Source organism: Rhipicephalus microplus, chromosome X (genome assembly GCF_043290135.1).
Source record: "Rhipicephalus microplus isolate Deutch F79 chromosome X, USDA_Rmic, whole genome shotgun sequence".
In the NCBI taxonomy this organism is placed as follows: Eukaryota; Metazoa; Arthropoda; class Arachnida; order Ixodida; family Ixodidae; genus Rhipicephalus; species Rhipicephalus microplus.
In genome coordinates, this window is record NC_134710.1 from 415155318 (window position 1) to 415173802 (window position 18485).

Consider the following 18485-nt stretch of genomic DNA (forward strand, 5'->3'; position numbering starts at 1 on the left):
TCAGTGCTTGTTGCTTACTTTATGTAGATTATCCAAAAACGCTTCTCTTTTACAGTGGATATATGTGGGCTTGCTGCTTTGTGCAGCGCTGTATACGTACTTGAAAAGGCGCAGCCACAGTCGTAAATATCCGCCAGGTCCCCCCGGTCTGCCACTCATTGGAAATCTACTTTCTGTCAAGCGCAGCTTCTACTTTCATGACTGCATCCGATGGGCGAAAGAGTACGGCCCTGTACTGTGGTGAGTACAATTCACCTTCAAGACCACTTGTTATAATAAAATTTGCTGAGGTTTTATGTCCACAGTGCTCGGTATATAATGAAAGATACCAGTCAAGGGGGCCCCAAAACGTTTGGCCCTTTGGTGCTCTTTAACGTGCATTTGCATATAAGTACCCGAGCGTCCTCTGCGATTTGCCATCATAAACAGAAACAGCAGCCGCGGCCAGGAATTCAACCCACTCCATGGAGCTTGGCAGCGGGACGCCCTACGTGCTAACTACCACGGCCGGTACCAAAATATCGGCGCTGTGCGTTATGCAAACATCAGCAATATTACTTTGTTTTTCATTGTTCGATCAAAAAGTTCCGTACAGGGAGCTCAAAATGAACTCAAACGATCAAATGGATTTCATTCGTATCATGATTTAGTCTGTAATTACCTTTTCGTCGGAGCTATAGTCTTTAAAGGGGCACTTTGGTGATACATATCACTTAAAAAATTGTAGCCAATGGCACTCAAGAATAAATTACATGTAGCGAAGCTGATCACAAGAAAAGAAATTAAAGAGTATTCCTTGATGATTTTTAATGGGTAGGCAAGCCATGTAGCGGAAACTGTGAGGGTCTCTTCCATTTTTCACATCTACAAGTACTGTTGCTGCGTATGGTGTGCTAATTTAAATTGAGTAACAGATTTTCTGCTTGCACAGTGAAGAAACCATGTTCAGTTGCCTGAAATAATTGCGCATGTCGGAGATGGTAGCACCTGTCACCAGTAAGGATACCACTTTTCCGTAATTTATAAACTAGCTCTTGAGATTGTATACTGTATAATAGTATTCCACTTATGAGTTTCGCTACTTGTCTACATTATTACGTATTGGTCTTCGCACTTCTTGGTTGCATTTTAAATCTTGTTGACCTGACTTGTTTTGTTTGTTTAAGTTTTAACTCACTATTCAGATTTTAACATTATGTTTGAGTTTTTTTCTTGTCATTTGTTTTCAGTTTTTGGAACTACATATTTCCTTCGAGAGAGTTGATTGCACTTGATTTGTTTTCAATTCACCGAAAATGGCTTCATGCAGCCCAGAGCTTATGCGCGTTCATGTGTGTCACAATGTTATATAAAAATTTCTTTTTTTACTCCTATGTCTTTGTTTGGTCTTGGAGTGTTAGCTCGTTTGTACACGAAATGTTTAATAGCTCTTCTGTGCCACCTTTTTCAGTGTATATCACCCATAAAAAAGTACAATTCCCACTTCAGAGGTGTTGTAGTCTGATGTTTGAGAGATCAGCGATATGAAAAAATAAAGTGTGTCTGTAACGCAGACGGGACGTGTTCATTTATCTTTAGGCGTGAATCGAGGTGGTACTCGCCTTCTAAACGCTCTAATCCTTAGGTTTCCACACATATCTGCGAAGTCTATTTGAATATCAATAGTGCATCTGTTATATCTGTTGGTACAAATGCTATAACCCGCAAAACCTATAAATGTGTAGCAGCATTTTTTTGTTTTCCGAGATGTGCTAGGCCTTAGCACAACAAGCACCAATATTATATGGGTTCTTTATGCACTCCCAGTGGTTAAACCAAAAAGATAAAAAATATCGCGCACCTTGCACTAAACCAGGCGAGCGTTCAAACAGCAAAACTGGACGGCTCTGTAGACTATTATAGTTGGTTCCAGCTTTTTAAGTGGTTGCTATAGGCATCAGCTAAGTGATTGTGGGTTCTTTCTACTGTGATGCTCAGCGCACAGAAGTTCGAGTGAGAGCACAGACAGCCAAAGACATAACACCAGCATGTCGTCGTTGGCGTGGGCCTTCCATCACTTCGGGGTCTTCTCGCAGGCCTCCGTTACCTTTCTTTTTTCCTACAATTTTTTGTTATACCTACGTACTCGGGTTCTACGGCTCGCCGTCGTCGCTTCACAGCCATTTCTTGGTCTAACAGTTGGCTCTCTCATGTTTAATGAACCACTGCCCAAAAGCGGGAATTAATCAAATTTCTGTGCCCCATAATCAATTTGGACGGCATTGATAACAGTTTTAGTGGGAGGCGAGCAGTGATTAATTTACTAACGAACTACGTTGTTAACACGGCTAATTCCTACCTCACTGGAATCGGAATAAACGTGTCTTCCCAGAGGTAGTTGAAGCATTGATATATCAGAGCTTGCACAATGCCCATCAGTGTTTGGAAGCTATAGCATTCTTTGTCGTGGAGGTACCCAAGTTGACACCTAATGTTGGAATCCCCACAGCATATCATGAATCCCACGCAAAGATAGCGTCAACAAGCGCATGTAATATCACAGTTTAGCCTCAAGGGTGAATAATGAATACGATGTCTGCAAATTGGAATGTCCCGAGAAGAACCGCAAGCCGCTCAAAACTTGTAGTGTGCTCCTCAAGCACAATGCGCCAAACGGATGCACACTGGACAAGCGCAAACTAACAAGTCTGACAGCTTGCCATTTGAAGCGTACTTTTCAAACATGCAGGAACACGACACGCATGTGCAAGTATACCTAATATGAGTGTGAACTAACGAGGGTCACAGTTGTTACTTCATGTTTGACTGGAGCGCTCCTTTCGAAAATGTGGCAGCTGCAGCAAGCGAAGAGAACTTCATGCGTCCTCTAAGAGAAGGGATATGCCATCTCTTGTAACTCGAAAAGGCCAAAGAGATGTCGAGTAAGGGACACATGTAGGACCTCGTTTGTTTCACTTACACGTCTGTCAACGTGACTGAACATCCGACAAGAAAAACACTAACTCTGGTGCGTCATTCTTCATTACGCAGGATAAAATTGGCCTTCACAAACGTCGTGGTCCTTGTGGATGACGCTTCGATACAAAAATATCTCTGCAAGAGAGAAATGTTGAATCGTCCCTCTAAATGGACAGTGCAGAACAAGAGCAAAGGTAAGCGTGTGCGGTGTATCCTGGTGAACCATACAAGCAGCCCTTACCAATATATATAGCACCATTTTTCGTTAGTCTCTTATTCCTGCGCCAATACAATATAAATCAGGAGTAGAATCTTTCTTTCAGGTGCGAAACACAAGAACTCAGCCAGTACAAACTTTGTTCTTCCTGTGCATTTTCTGCTTCATGTCCCGAATGTGTGCGCCCGGCACGTGCCCTCTTTATGTTCCTATTTTCTAGCGTGGGAGGCATTAACGCGTAACAACGATAGTCCGGGTACATAGAGGGGAAAACGAGTACAGAAAGCAAGCAAACAGAAAAAGAGTGGTGTGCCAGCGTCGTTGCCTAAATGTATAACTTTGGGTATGGTCGCCGTCCCACGGCACGTTAAAGGGCCAGTCAACACGCTCCATTTTTCTTCCCACCTCCCAAAGAAGCTCGCATATATTTTTTTATGCGCTACCATTCTCCTTCCACATGCAGTGACATCAACTACACCATCAGCGAAGTGATGCAGCACGCAGCTAGCCGATTGGTCTGAACCACTTCTCAAAGAGCAATAATGAAGTTAATGTCACCGATCGTCGAGTTCACGTCACTGTGCGTCAAAGGAAGCTAGTCAGGCATACGAAAGAGGCGCGAGCTTGTTTGGGGGTGTGTAAGAAAAGTCGGAGCCTGTTGGCGGCCTTTTAAAGATTTAGAGAGCTACCGCGAGAGGGCGCGCATTCCGGGGACGACGGATGTTTCGAGCTTGCCTTTATAATTGATAAGGCAGGAGTTAAAACCTTTGAAGCACTTATTACATTGTACAAATTTTGTAGGGGTCAGTCATCAGGTATTTACTAGTCTGTGTGTGTTTGTTTGTTTCTTTGTGTTTTGTTCTCTTGCCACGCCGTGGGGGTGATGCACGTACATTGAACACGCAAATTTTTGTAGTAAAGCTTAGACTTTCTCTTTTTCGTAGGGCAGGGTTCGTTTTTGGTAATTATCGAGTGAGACAAATTATAAATAGAATTGGTTTCAGAAAGACATGGTTAAAATGTTGTAAACTGTTAAGGATGTTAGGTAGGTTTGAAAATAGACCTAAGTGCAGAAGTAAATGAAGAGGAGGCTGACGCCAAGTGCAGGCAATGCGAGGTCGAGAAAAAAATGGAGAAAAAGATGGTTGCCCAGAGTGAACTGCTGCTGAGAATCACCGAACTGGAGACTGCGTTGGCGACAGGGCAAGAGAAAACGAGGGCTCTTGGAGAAAGGATGAAGTCCACCAAGGAGACACTTGCGAAGGTGAACAAAGAAGCGGCTGACGGAGAGGGCAGTAGGGCACCAGCGACTAGAACGGCGGAGAAGAAAGAGCAAGCAAGTTTGAAAAAAGCAGGTTCGGCTGGTTCGATGGTCGGAAGACCCACCTATAGCGAAGTAGTGGGGGGAATAGCAGGGGACAAAGCAGCCGGTGTCAACAGTACAAGCAACCCCCCGGTGCAGGTTGCTCCAGCTGAAAAGTCACAACACGTGATAATCGCCGGGGACTCGAATTTAAATCGACGCGCAGAAGCAATCAAAGAGAGGGTAAGATGTGACAAGAGAGTGGCAGTAGGGACGTTCCCTGGACACAAGCTGGAAGCAGTCATGAGGCAAGCGAGCGCGGAACTCAAAACTAAAGCTGATGGACAAAACGTCGTGACGATTGTAGGTGGTTTAAACGATACCTTAAATGAAGATACGGCAGGACTAGCGACCACCCTGGTGAAAGGGGTCGATGGCATGTGCGCCACTTCTCGTCAAGTACAGGTAGTGATATGCACAGTACCGGAGGTACCGGTGCGTGACAGCAAGTTGCAAGGGGTGGTTGTCAATGGAACCCAAGAGATATGGCGGATGAGTCGAGAGAAAGGTGTTGAGGTGATAGAAATAAACAGAGAGGTACATAGGTTGGGTGGTTTTCCAAGAGACAAAATTCACTTCGATGGGCGGCTAGGTCATGAGGTGGTTTGGCGACTTGCAGGACGCGCAGCAGCTTTTTCGGTGGGCACGCGGGCCCTTCGTGGTGAAGGATAGCATGTGACGAGAAAAACAACCAGGGAGACTCTTACAGGTGGTATAGACAGATACGATTCCAAAGTGGCACCAATATTTAAGACAGGTAGAGTCCGGGGCAGAAATAAACGTAGCCACGAGGGCAAAGCCAATTCAGACGTAAAGTATATTACCATGCAGGGTGGTAGGAACAGGCTGAAGTGGGAAGAGAGTAGAAGAACAGCTAAGGGAGGAGAGGCCGGTGGTATACGGTTTTGTAGAAACACATCTATGGGACATTGAACGACCTCCTAACAATCCGCACTATGCGTAGGAATATTATTGGGATAGCACATATATGTACACTTTTGGCTGTAATTTGCCGCTGGCGTCGGCGTCGATGTCATGCACCGTATATATATATATATATATATATATATATATATATATATATATATATATATATATATATATATATATATATATATATATATATATATATATATATATATATACTCAAGAAAAAATTAATTCAGAATAAACACTCCGGCGCGCGGAATTCAAGGTGGGACCTCTGCGTCATGAAAGCGATGCGTCAACCAGTGAGTGACCCTGGAGCACATCCTTCCCCTTTAAAACGGCAAGCTACTTATATCTACCACTTGCCGCTCCTCACGAGTATCTCGGAGGGAGTTGTGTTTTCAGCACTACCAGCCAGATGACGCAAAGAGCGCGCATCGCCACATCGCGTGGCGGCACCCACTCTAATCTGCTACGCGTACTTCACCTGGCGATATACGGGCGCGTGAGAGAGCGACAGTTCCTCACGATCCCTTATCTCCCGGTGCAAGGAGGGGAAGGTCGTACATCTTGGCTGGACTCAGGCTTTACCTTGAACAATTCTGGTGTAGTTACCTGGTGCACAAAGGTCACTGCAATTATTGCAGTGTCCGTTTGCGAAAAGCGCGCTTCTCACATACAGCAAAGTCACGAATGAGACACTCATTCGCATGCACTCGTTCTTGTGAGTAAGTTTCGTGCGTGAGCAATGTTGGGGAATGTTTCGATCTGCTTTCAATTATGCGCGTGACCTTTCAATTTGTTGCTATCACGTTTATTGCTTCGCATTTCCGGCAAAGCTGTCACTTTTCTAATAGAACAGAAGGCAGCAGAAAGGGGGTGGTATTAGGGCATTCATTCATATAAGTACAGACTAGCAAAGGGCCAAGCAGGAGTGGTAGGAACAATTATGACTAAAAGGAAAAGTGGCAGGGCAAATGAAACTTTTTGGTTTGGTGTACTTGTGAACGAGAGCAAAGGCCAGAGAAGAAAACCAGGCAATGGTAGAATGTATATCAAAGGAGGAGAGTGCGAGATAATTATACTAGGAGATATGAATGCGCACATAGAAGATATAGATGGGTATACCAACCCAACAGGCAACCCAACATGCAACAGACAACCGAAAAGGCATTGGATATGTGTAAAAGGCATAGTTTGATCATTTGCAGCAGTACTTATATTTGTGAAAGGCAAATAACAGGGGAAGTAGGAAGGCTGCAGTCGACGATTGATTACGCACTTATGTCGCAATAGGATGTAATATAGGCTCAGGGGAATTCACATATATGACCGTGGCTCCTGAAGTCTGGGTAGTGATAACAAACGTGTCAAGCTAGGTTTTAGAAGAGCAGTGAAAGTGGGAAGGAGACAAGATGAGCTACTACAGGAAAATTTTTATTCAGAAATGCAAACAGAAATAGTTACTAAACCAATTGAGAAAGTAATCACTGAGGAAAATAAAACAGTGTGGGCGTACAAGAACCTAATTAGACTGTTTGAGCTATAGCTTGCTAAGGCACGTGGCAAGTCACTCCGGAAAAGAAGACACAAACCCAAGAGTTGGTGAGATGTGGAAGTTAAGAGAGCCATAGCAAAACGTCAGCATGCCTCTAGGGAACAAAGACGTGCTAAGCAGAGGGGTGAACCTACAGATGACGTTAAAAAAATGGGACATATTTCTAAGCTGCAGAAGGCAAGCATATCTTCTTATCAATGCAAAGATTAGAAGAAAGGTGGTGCAGTAGCTGGTAAAAATACATAAAAAGATATAAAGGCAGCTTCGAAACTGTGGAGCCGTCTAAACTCCTTAAGAAATGAGACGAGCATAGAGCAGAGGTTTATACCTACAGCTCATGTTGCTAGGCTAAAAGCAGAGGCTTATAACTGCAGCTCAAGGTGCTAGGCTAAAAGGGGACGAAGCTATGGAATATATAAGAACAAAGTTGACAGAAGATTTCAACATACAAGTGCCTTATGCACCATATAGGAAAAGGATGAATCAAGTGGCACAATGCCTTCATTTTCACAACGAGAACGGGGATGGGCTGAGAAGAGGATTCCTAGTAGTACATCTACAGGCCCAGATGACATTCCAATTATGCTGATAAAGATATTGGGTCCGAAGTCTAAGCAAATTTTGAGAGAGGCAGTGAGCAAAATAATGATCGATGGTAAAGTCCCAGATGGATAGAAACTTAGCAGCATGAGCATGATCTATAAAGGAAAGGGGGACAAAGCTGACATCGCTATTCTCTATGAACAAGCCAATACCTGTCAGTATATTTCAACAAATCATTATCAACATCAACGGTTCCATCATCGTCAAAATTTGCACAAGTCCTTCCACTCCACAAATCAGGTAGTAGGCAATCTGTATTAAATTACAGGCCTATATCATTAACCTGTCACTCATGCAAACTACTGGAACATATTGTCTTCAAACACATCATCAATTTTCTCGAAACTAACAATATTCTGTCCAATGCACATCATGGTTTCTGGCGTGGATTGAGTACCATAATTCAGCTGACAGAATTCACTCATGGCATATCTATAGCTCTTGACTTAGGTCTTCAGGTGGACGCATTATTCATAGACTTTTCTAAAGCCTTCGATACTGTCATTCATTCAAAACTTCTATGTAAACTCAATCTCTTACTAAAAAACCAATCGCTTGTTCTTTGGATTAGAAGTTTCCTTTCAAGTCGTAGCCAATACGTATCATTCAACATCTTTCATTCATATAAAGCAAGTGTATCTTCCGGAGCGCCCCAGGGATCCGTGCTAGGGCCATTACTTTTTCTGTTATACATAAATGACCTACCCGACACAGTTTCCACTAAAATTCGTCTTTACGCTGACGACTGCGTTTTATATCACGTAATAAATTCACCTGATGATCATCATACACTCCATACATCGTTCCTAAACTTTTGCAGGTGGTGCCGAAATTGGCAGATGAGCATTAATTTTCAAAAGACAGCTGCTATGTGTTTCAGTAGACAGAAAACCGCATCTGTGTTTGATTAATCTTCTAATAACTATGTAGTGCAGTGGGTCGGACAATATATGTACCTTGGTCTCCTTTTCACTACCAACTTATCTTGGTCTAGTCACATCGATACAACATGCAACAAGGCTCTGAAGAAACTTGGATACCTTAACCGCTCACTACGTTTAGCCCCAAGGGAACAAAACTGCTTACATACAAAACCCTCGTACGACCGATCCTTGAGTATAGAGCCACTGTATGGTACCCTTATAAAATCACTGACATAAAACGCGCTGAATCCATCCAGAAAAAAGCTATTCGATTCATTTACAGACGTTATGATTGTAATTTTTTCACTATCATGCCATCTAGGGTAGCTTGGTCTATCATCACTTTCTAAAAGACGAGACATCGAGTCTCTGAAACTTTTTCACTCTTTATTTATTTCATCGCAATATTCACCACACAACAACAACATAACACCTGCAAAACCATCATCCACCAGAAACAGCCACGCACTTAATGTATCTGTGTTTGATACTCGTACTGATTTCTTCAAATACACCTTTTTTCCTCGATGTATTGAAACGTGGAACCTCATACCAGATCACATTCGGTCTTTGCAGAAAGATGAACTTTTGAAGGCATTAAAACACGGTGTGCTGTAAACCTTTCATTGTTTGTATAACTCTGTTTGTAAAATTTTTGTATTTCTATGATCTGCCAATGTACTTGTGTATTCAGCTGTTTTGTTTTTACCTTTTTATTATTTCTTGCTGTGTATCCACTCCTGCGATAGCCCCGTAACGGGGCTGCAGTATTTGAAAATAAATAAATAAATAATAGACTTTCTTCTTGCCTGTCTTGGTGGACTATCGCGGCCGCATACCAACCCCCGCGGTAAGCGTAGTTAATCCCCATCTTCTGCACGACGAAGCGAAATTACCAATATATTATGCAGGTCACTGAAAAAACAATGAGTGGAACGTGGTTCGGTTAATCATTCTGATAATTTTTTGTACGCATTGTATACAGCAATATTTTTACGACTGGATAAATCAGCTTTCATGCTGAAAAATAAAACATGGAATACCATCTAGCTTTCAGGCCCTTAAGTTTTCCCAATCTTGGCAGAAATATTGTGAGGCTGCTTAACTTTTTTAAACTAATAACTTTGAGGAAAAAAGTTTAGTGAGTGCTGGCTCCGTCAACGCAGGACGTAACCTTATAATAAGACACTGATCGTGCCACGCGCATTTCAACCTTTTTCTCACTGAACCTTCCATATTCCCCCGATATTGCGTCACCTAATGCGTTTTCTTTGCCCACGGAAAGGTCAAACACGTATCTTTTAAAATGAACATTTTCATATTAGCTGATACCCTTGTATGGTGGTGGTGGAAAATGAAGAGCATGGTGTTGATTCAATGTGGTATGGCACCAACAGGGTTTGTCAGTGTAGCGTTACAGCGTTTTTAAAGACGATAGTTTTTCTTGGGGACCTTCAACGCAAAAAGTTTGGTCTGTCTGTCTGTATGTCTGTCTGTCTGTCTGTACGTTTGTTTGTTTGTCCGCTTTTTACGACACTGGGTACTTGAAACGGCCAACCCAATCCGCAGTGCCCACCAATGTTACTCCAGGCTTAGCATTCATACTTGTGCAATTGTCACTTGAAAACCAATAAGTGCTCGTATCCAAGGCACCATAACAATAAGTATATAGCCTGTATGTGCGTCTTTTACTAGAAAAGGCATACATAGCTAGTTTTAAGGACCGTAGCGCTTGTCACCTAGTAGCGACGTTAACTCCGAGATATTAGGGCAGTAGTAGCGACGTTACCTCTGAGATATTAGTCACGATAAACGACGTCTAGGCCATTGCGCTAATAGACACTGGTGCAGACTATTCTGTTGTCAGTCATGCTCTCACAAAGAAGCTCAAGAAAGTGATGACTGAATGGACCGGACCTCAGATACGTACCACTGGAGGGAACTTAGTAGCGTGGGGTTATGCACCGCAAGGATAGGAATAAGAGGATTCGTGTACGTCGGCAGCTTTATAGTGCTTCCTTAATGCTCCCGTGAACTGATTATAGGCAAACAAACAATGCAGTCATCGACTTGCAAGAGTCCCACGTTTAGTTTTCTACGAAGAATGCCGTCACCATCTGTAATGCGGAGAAACCAATCGTTCTACCTCTCTGCATTGTGGACGAAGATGTAACCGTGCCGCCACGTTCCAGTGTGACCGTTCTTGTGAGGAGTGAAGTTCTCCGTGACTGTGACGGATTAGCGGATGGAAACATCGGACTGCTACTAGAAAAAGGACTATGCGTGGCAAGAGGCTTGGTGGGCCTTCATGATGGATGTGCGTATGTCTTATTAACTAACTTTGGAAATGAGCTGCAGCATATCGCGAAAGGAACATCAGTAGCATCGCTGCATGAGTACGTGCAAGTTTCAGATCTTTGCACTCTTGATAAAGCTTCAGAGACAGTAGACAACGTACTTCAATCAGGAGACATTGACAGAGAGCTCTCGTCGTCTCAGAAACAACAGATTACTGACCTCATCAGAGAGTTCGCCGAGTGCTTCTCGACCTCGTTGAAAGTCGGACGTACTCCCATCGCAAAGCACCGCATCGTGGTCGAAGAACACGTGAGACTTGTGCATTAGCGCCCATACCGAATAGCGCCAAAAGAAAGGGAAGCCATCAAGAACCAAGTGCAGAAAATGCTCAACAATGACGTAATCCAGCCATCCAACATTCCGTGGGCATCACCGGTAGTTCTAGTAAAAAAAGGACAACACTCTGCAATTTTGCGTTGACTACAGACAGCTGAACCAAGTCACAAAGCGTGATATGTTTACCCACTTCCGCGGATCGATAAAGCCTTGGATAAGTTACGCAATGCTCACTTATTTTCATCATTGGACTTAAAAAGTGGATATTGGCAGATCGAAGTAGATGAATGAGATCGCGAGAAGACGGCGTTTGTGACCCCAGACGGACTATAGGCGTTCAAAGTGCTCCCTTTGGGTTTGTGCTCTGCTCCCGCTACCTTCCAGAGGATGATGTACACTGTACTCTCCAGACTCAAGTGGCAATCGTGTCTCGTCTACTTTGACGATGTAGTGGTTTTTTCTTCTACTTTCTAGCAGCACATCCACTGACTGAGAACGGTACTGGATGCTATTCGCGTGGCAGCACTGACCATCAAACCGGAAAAGTGTCTCTTTGGATTTCATCATCTTCGGTTCCTCGGGCACATGGTTAGTGCGAAAGGCATCCGCCCGGACCCGGAAAAGATTGCAGCAGTGTAAAAGTTTCCGAAACCGCAAGACAAAAAGGCTGTCAGACGATTCTTGGGACTATGTACCTACTACCGACGCTTTGTTGAAAACTTTGCTAAGGTCGCTGAGCCTTTGACACGGCCAATGAAAGAAAGTGTAGCATTCTCTTGGCGGGAAGAACAAGAAACAGCTTTCTCAGATTCGCGACGCCGTTTGCAGTCTCCTCCAATACTTGCCCATTTTGATGAATAGCCCAATACAGACATGCATGCCGACGCGAGTAACGTTGGTCTGGGTGCCATCCTCGTTCAGTGGCAGAGTGGAGAAGAAAAGGTCATCGCTTATGTCAGCCGCACTCTATCGATTGCTGAATCGAATTACTCAGCGACAGAGAAAGAGTGTCTCGCAGTTATATGGGCCATCAGCAAGTTTCGCCTATACCTCTAGGGGAGACCGTTTCGAGCAATCAGTGATCTTCAATTATTGTGTTGGCTGGAAAATGTCAAGGACCCTTCAGGAAGACTTGCTAGATGGAGCCTGCGTCTGCAGGAACATGACATCACTGTGCTCTACAAGTCCGGTCTCAAGCACAATGACGCGTATTGCCTGTCTCACGCACCTGCTGAGTCTCCATCATCTGACCAAGAACAAGACATCCCATTTCTTGGAGTTCTGAATGTGTCGGAGACAGCTCATCTTCAGCAAAGGGCTCCGGAACTACGCCCGCTTATCTAATACTTGAAAGGTCACCAAATTAAAGTACCACGAGTTTTCGTCCGTGGATTAACATCCTATGTCCTCCGGAACGACGCCCTGTACAAACGCAACTTGGGATCAGTGCTCAGACAGTTCTGCTTCTTGCACCATCATCACTGCGAGCAGAAAGCTTGGAAGCGTGTCATGGCGGCCCATCGGCTTGACACATGGGTAGTAGTCGCATTTTGGCCAGAATTCGCCGCAAGTATTATTGGCCAAAATTAAGGAATTTGGTGCACCATTGTGTCAAGTCATGCCGGGATTGCAAAAAAACGCAAAATACCACCATCAAAACCAGCGGGTCTGTTGCAACCAATAGAGCCACCAAAGGGGTCGTTTCAGCAAGCGGGAATGAATTTGCTTGGTCCATTTCCTCTTTCTTCATCGACAAAGCGCTGGATTGTTGTAACAACAGACTACATGACTCGATATGCTCAGACATCGCCTGTCGCAAAAGGAACGTCGAATGAAGTAGCCCAATTTTCGACACTCACGTTGTACTTACGACATGGCGCACCACAGGTTGTCATTACAGACAAAGGAACAGCATTTACTGCCCGTTTGATGCAGTCTGGTATGAAGCTCACCCGCACTGAATATAGAAGAACTGCAGCATACCATCCGCAAACAAACTTATTAACCGAAAGACTCTACAGAACTCTCTCCGACATGATCTTGATGTATATGGCCGTTGAGCACCAGACAAGGGACAGTATTTTGCCTTATGCTACATTAGGGTACAATACCGCAGTACAAGAAACGACACACTTCACGCCATTTCAACTTGTTTATGATCGGGCGGTCACAACGACCTTAGACGCGATGTTACCTGTCAATTATTCGAATGAGAGTGACCCGCACATCAGCGACTACATAGAAAGGGCAGAAGACGCACGGCAATTGGCAAGACATCGTATAATCTTACAACAAAGCTCCGACGCAAGTCGCTATAATCTCAAGCGGGACGACCTACAGTACAACCCCGGAGACTAAGTGTGGGTGTGGACGCCTGTACGCGCACCTATCGAAAAAACTGATGCGGCGCTATTTCGGCCCTTACAAAGTATTTCGCTGGTTAAGCAGGCTAAACTACGAAACGATTCCTGAAGGGCAAGTGTGCTCAACCCGACGCAGGAATCGTCCAGAGGTCGTACATGTAGTACGAATAAAACCGTACTACGAAAGGCACTAAACGAGACAACTGATAAATGTGCACAAGCATCAGATCAATACTCCTGTACAAAACTGTTCGACGTCAGCGTACGCATCGGGACGATGCGTTTTTGGAGGGGAACTAATGCACCTACTGAAGGCACCTTCTGAAGTCTTGCGCCGCTTCCTGCTTCTATGGATTCTGCCAGACCAACTGACAAGCCCAACGCGCCAAGCTATAAACGCGCCATGCAACGCTGGCTGCACGTGTCACCACACCACGCGCTGAAAAAAGAAGCTGGCGGTTTTTCGAAGGAGCGGCACGCGGCGAGACGCAAAAGAAGAGGTTTACGAGGTTTTCTCTAGCGAGCTAGGACAACCTTTGTGTAATTAGTTAAGGGGCACAAGTTCTCCATAAATAAATTGCTGGTTTAGCTTCCGGCGTTGTATTTATTCGTTACAATATTATGCAAATGTTTTTTGCAATATCTGCTAAAGCGGATAAGGCTGGCTAATTTCAATATAGCTGGCACATTGTGTTCGTAGATTTTAGTTTATGTCCACATTGTGCGACTCTATTCTGACAAAATGAGCAAAAATGGGTGAAATTTAGCAAATAAAGTAGTCAATGCTATCTAATAGCTGTGCGCTAAGAATAAAATAATATTTGTAATGAACTAACGGTGCGCGTGAACGTTTCGTTTGTATACAAGCTAACTTAAAAGAGCCATAAGATAGTCCCTCTCTCAAACGTCGTTTTCAGTGAAAAATAGATGTAGAGTCTTCACTGGGCTTGTCCATATGTGAAAAAATGGGTTATAAAAATAATTCATTGCAAAATGAGGCCTAAATGTCACCGGCTACAATATACGCCCACAACAGGCGATCACTATTTGTACATGGCGTGTATGACGTTATGTGCTTCTTGAAGTGCAGCGTAGGTTTGAGTCTCTGCCAATCATTCACTTTATTATGCAGAATTTATGAAATCTGTAACAGCCTTATTGTACACTCAGCTAACCACGATACAAATTGTTGACCGAAGTACAGTTGTTCGCAAAGCAAGCGGCTTGATATGTTCTGGCTGGTGAGTTAGCCAGTGTTGTGAGACTCGGTCGACTTGTGCGTTCTTAAAAATGCTCGTTACAACTGAAGTTCTGAACTAAGTACGCTGAAATTTCGTCAGTTTATGAGCAGCCAACGAATAACGCGAATAACACAGATATGAGCAGAAATTTTGTGTCATGGCCCCTTCAACTGTCGTTTGTTGCTTTATTTAGTAGGGCTGTAAAAAAGGCCCAATATGGGGTGCACTTATAAAAATAAGGTCGGCGAACGGCTTACGTATCTGTAAGAGTTGTAACAGTAAATTGCCGTTTGGTAAATTGACAGGTTGTGGGGTGTATGCATTTCAAGCAGATTCCACCTGGAGTTTAACGCACCTCGCCTGCTTTGTAATGGTGCATTCACATTTTTATAACTTCTTTCTGGTTGTGTTGGTGCATATCTGTAACGGGAATTTTCGCGCGTTCGATAAGACGTACACAGTAGCAAAAAGACAAAGAAAATAGAAAGAGCAGGAACTATCATCTGGTTTTATTCATTTGGTGGCTGAATTTATATGCACTTTTTTCACACGTCCCAAATAAGTAGAAAGAAGAAACGTTGAGTCAAAAAAACACTTCTGGAGATAACCTCAGGTAAAAAAAAACCTGTGCTGAAAACTTTCTACTCTATACAGAGCAGTAGCAGTGTCACTTAGGCAGTTGTTGCCCATTCGCTTAAAGCAAAATGCTTCTCACAGCTCACGCCCTGCTCTCTCATTGCTCATGCCTAGAATTTTCACACTTTTCAATGCAGGCCTACACCCCATGCATGACCTGCAAGGCGCTGGGGCAAGTTCGCTCCTCCTTTTTCTTTAATTGAAGTGGCATGCTTCTGAATGCGTTCGTTAACACAGCACCCCGTTTGTTCTCCGTACGAACGTCTGCACGTGAGTGGAGTTTGGCATGCCACTTCTGTGGCACAATTCAAGAACTATTCGGCATACTTCTTACCGCAGCCACTTTGCCTTTGTCCGTTCCCACAGACCCTTGCGCATAAGCAAGCGAACTTTTTGGTCCCAAAAAAAAAGAACTTCGAAAAAGCTTTTGACAAAGTTCCTCATAAACGCTTGTTCTGAAAACTTTCTTGTCTCAACCTTGACCCCTTAGTTTTCGATTGGATTTGCGACTTTTTAACTAACTGCCAGCAGTTCGTTTACGCAAATAATCTTTCTTCGTCTTTACGCCCCGTCATTTCAGGCGTGCCTCAAGGCATGGTTCTAGGACCTTTGCTTTTTCTCATATATATTAACGACTTGCCGAATAATATTTCTTCTAACGTCAGACTTTTCGCCGATGATTGTGTCATTTATCGCTCAATTAACAACACATCAGATGTTCATGAACTTCAATCTGACCTTCATAAAAGTGAAATCTGGTGTACAGCGTGGTTAATGTCCCTTAACCCAAAGAAAACGTCACTAGTCTCTTTCCATCGCCGACAGTGCTACCCATCTTCAGCATACTTCATTAACAACACTCAAATTTCATGCGTAACTACATAGAAGTATCTAGGTGTCCATTTTTCTTCTGATATAACATGGTCCCTTCACATAACGCACATTACTAACGAAGCAAACCGTGCTCTTGGCTGTCTGCGCCGAAACCTTCATCTAGCTCCTACCCCTGTCAAACTACTCGCTTATCAGACACTAATCAGACCAAAACTTGAATACGCATGCGCTGTTTGGGACCCTCATCAGAGTAACAATACTAAAACACTTGAAACAGTGCAAAATCGGACAGAAAGATTCATCTTTTCAGATTATTCATATCAGTCAAGCGTAACCGAACTTAAATCCCGTGCTAACCTCGCTACCCTTTCGTCACGCCGCTGTATAGCTCGTCAGTGCCTGTTTTTCAAGTTTTATTATGGATCGCCTCGTACTCCCACCATCAAGCCAGCCCATCGTTATTCAGACCGCATCAGTCAGAGGAAAGCTGTTTACCCGCCAAGAGCTCACACCACTGCGCACCTTTCATCCTTCTTTGTCAAGACCGCAGAAGATTGGAATGGCCTTCCTCCTCACGTTGCGCACCACTCCAGTATCATCAACTTCAAAGCAGCGATCGAGCATCTACTCCTTTAACCGATTGTAATAGCCCACCTTCATGTAAAACCCCTTCATTGGGGCCTTTGAGGTACTGTAAATAAATACATAAATAAATATAAACTTGGAAGACTGGCTGGTGCGGTACGTTTTTAAGTTATGCGCGACTTTGTGCATATATGGCACAACTGTGTTCCTGAGCCGTCACTTCGTACTACTACCATGCTTTACTGAAATATATAAAGAAGTTTCACAGTCACAGCCGTCATTATTGCGGACGGGAAGCCTGCTGAAAGAAGCCTATTCACTTGATTATGGGACCTCTAAAGCATGGCGTGCAGGCATGATTTCATAACAGCCGATTCCAGAAATAGGCTGGCAATCTTCGTCTAAGCTATATTTGAATGTGTGGACTGAAAAAGCAGGGGCGCCTTTTGTGTTGTTGGTGGATATTGTCTGTAGGTGTGATGCGAACTATAAGTCAAGTTCATACCTAAAAACTACAGTGAGCCATTAGACGGGATTTAGTTTTGATAACAAAACCTTTGCCCCAATGTCTAAAGCTGGTTAAAATTGTACTCAATAATTAACGTAGGTGAAATTCAGTTGCTTGGAGATATAACTAATAAAGTCATCTACACATTCGAAGACCTTAGAGCCCTTTGATAAGCAAGCTCACGAATCACGAAAAGCTCAATGTTGGCCAAAGTGAAAGTGTATTATATGGTTCGGGGCAACACATGAATCAAAACGTATGTTATGCCGCTGAATGTGCAAGTAATAGTTCAAAAAGAAAAATGTGTCTTGTGAGTGAATGAAATTGTCGGCCATAATTTCTTCATAGTTTCGAAAACTTATCCCGCTATTTTCCCTTTTTTTGAACGCACTGAGTACAACACTATATATATATATATATATATATATATATATATATATATATATATATATATATATATATATATATATATATTTATATATATATATATATATATATATATATATATATATATATATATATATATATATATATATATATATATATATATATATATATATGAGATCTAACAGACAGTGTTGCCAAGGAATGTACAGGGGAAGTTATTCGAACCAATGGAATGTAAAATAAGAAGAAAGAAAAGTAGATGAAAAACGGTTGGTTATTTTTTCATCCACTTTTATTTCTTTATATTTTACATTCCATTGGTTCTAATTACTTCCCCTGTACATTCCTTTGCAACACTGTCTGTTAGATCTCATTAATATTGTGTTAAAACACGGAAAAACGAGCCCTTAGGTATACACTTCTTTCCCTCACATATATATATATATATATATATATATATGTATAGGTGTGTGTGTATGTGTGTGTGTGTGTGTGTGTGTGTGTGTGTGTGTGTGTGTGTGTAACGTAAGAATGTAGCGATGGTTAGGAGTTAGATAGGAGTTAGAAGTAGAAGCCGAGAAGGAAGAAGTGAGAATGGAATAAACATGGCGTATGAGTCAGGCCACGTCTCCCAGTCATCATAACGTCACAGGAGTCGGCGGGATGAAGACGTGGCCGCCGCTCATCTGCCACACATCATTCAAGCCACCGGCAATACGCCTCAACTGAGTATCGACCACACAAG

At 43.1% G+C, this 18485-nt stretch overlaps 1 protein-coding gene across 2 annotated transcripts in view; it reads left to right on the forward strand.

Moving 5' to 3' along the window:
- LOC119161891 (methyl farnesoate epoxidase) overlaps positions 1 to 18485 on the forward strand; it is a 201233-nt gene that overhangs the window by 75638 nt on the left and 107110 nt on the right. For both annotated transcript variants that reach the window (XM_037414396.2, XM_075880287.1), the window contains 2 exons: positions 56 to 240; positions 3031 to 3152. In XM_037414396.2, the coding sequence (XP_037270293.1) occupies positions 56 to 240; positions 3031 to 3152 (307 nt within the window). The remainder of the gene's footprint in view (positions 1 to 55; positions 241 to 3030; positions 3153 to 18485) is intronic.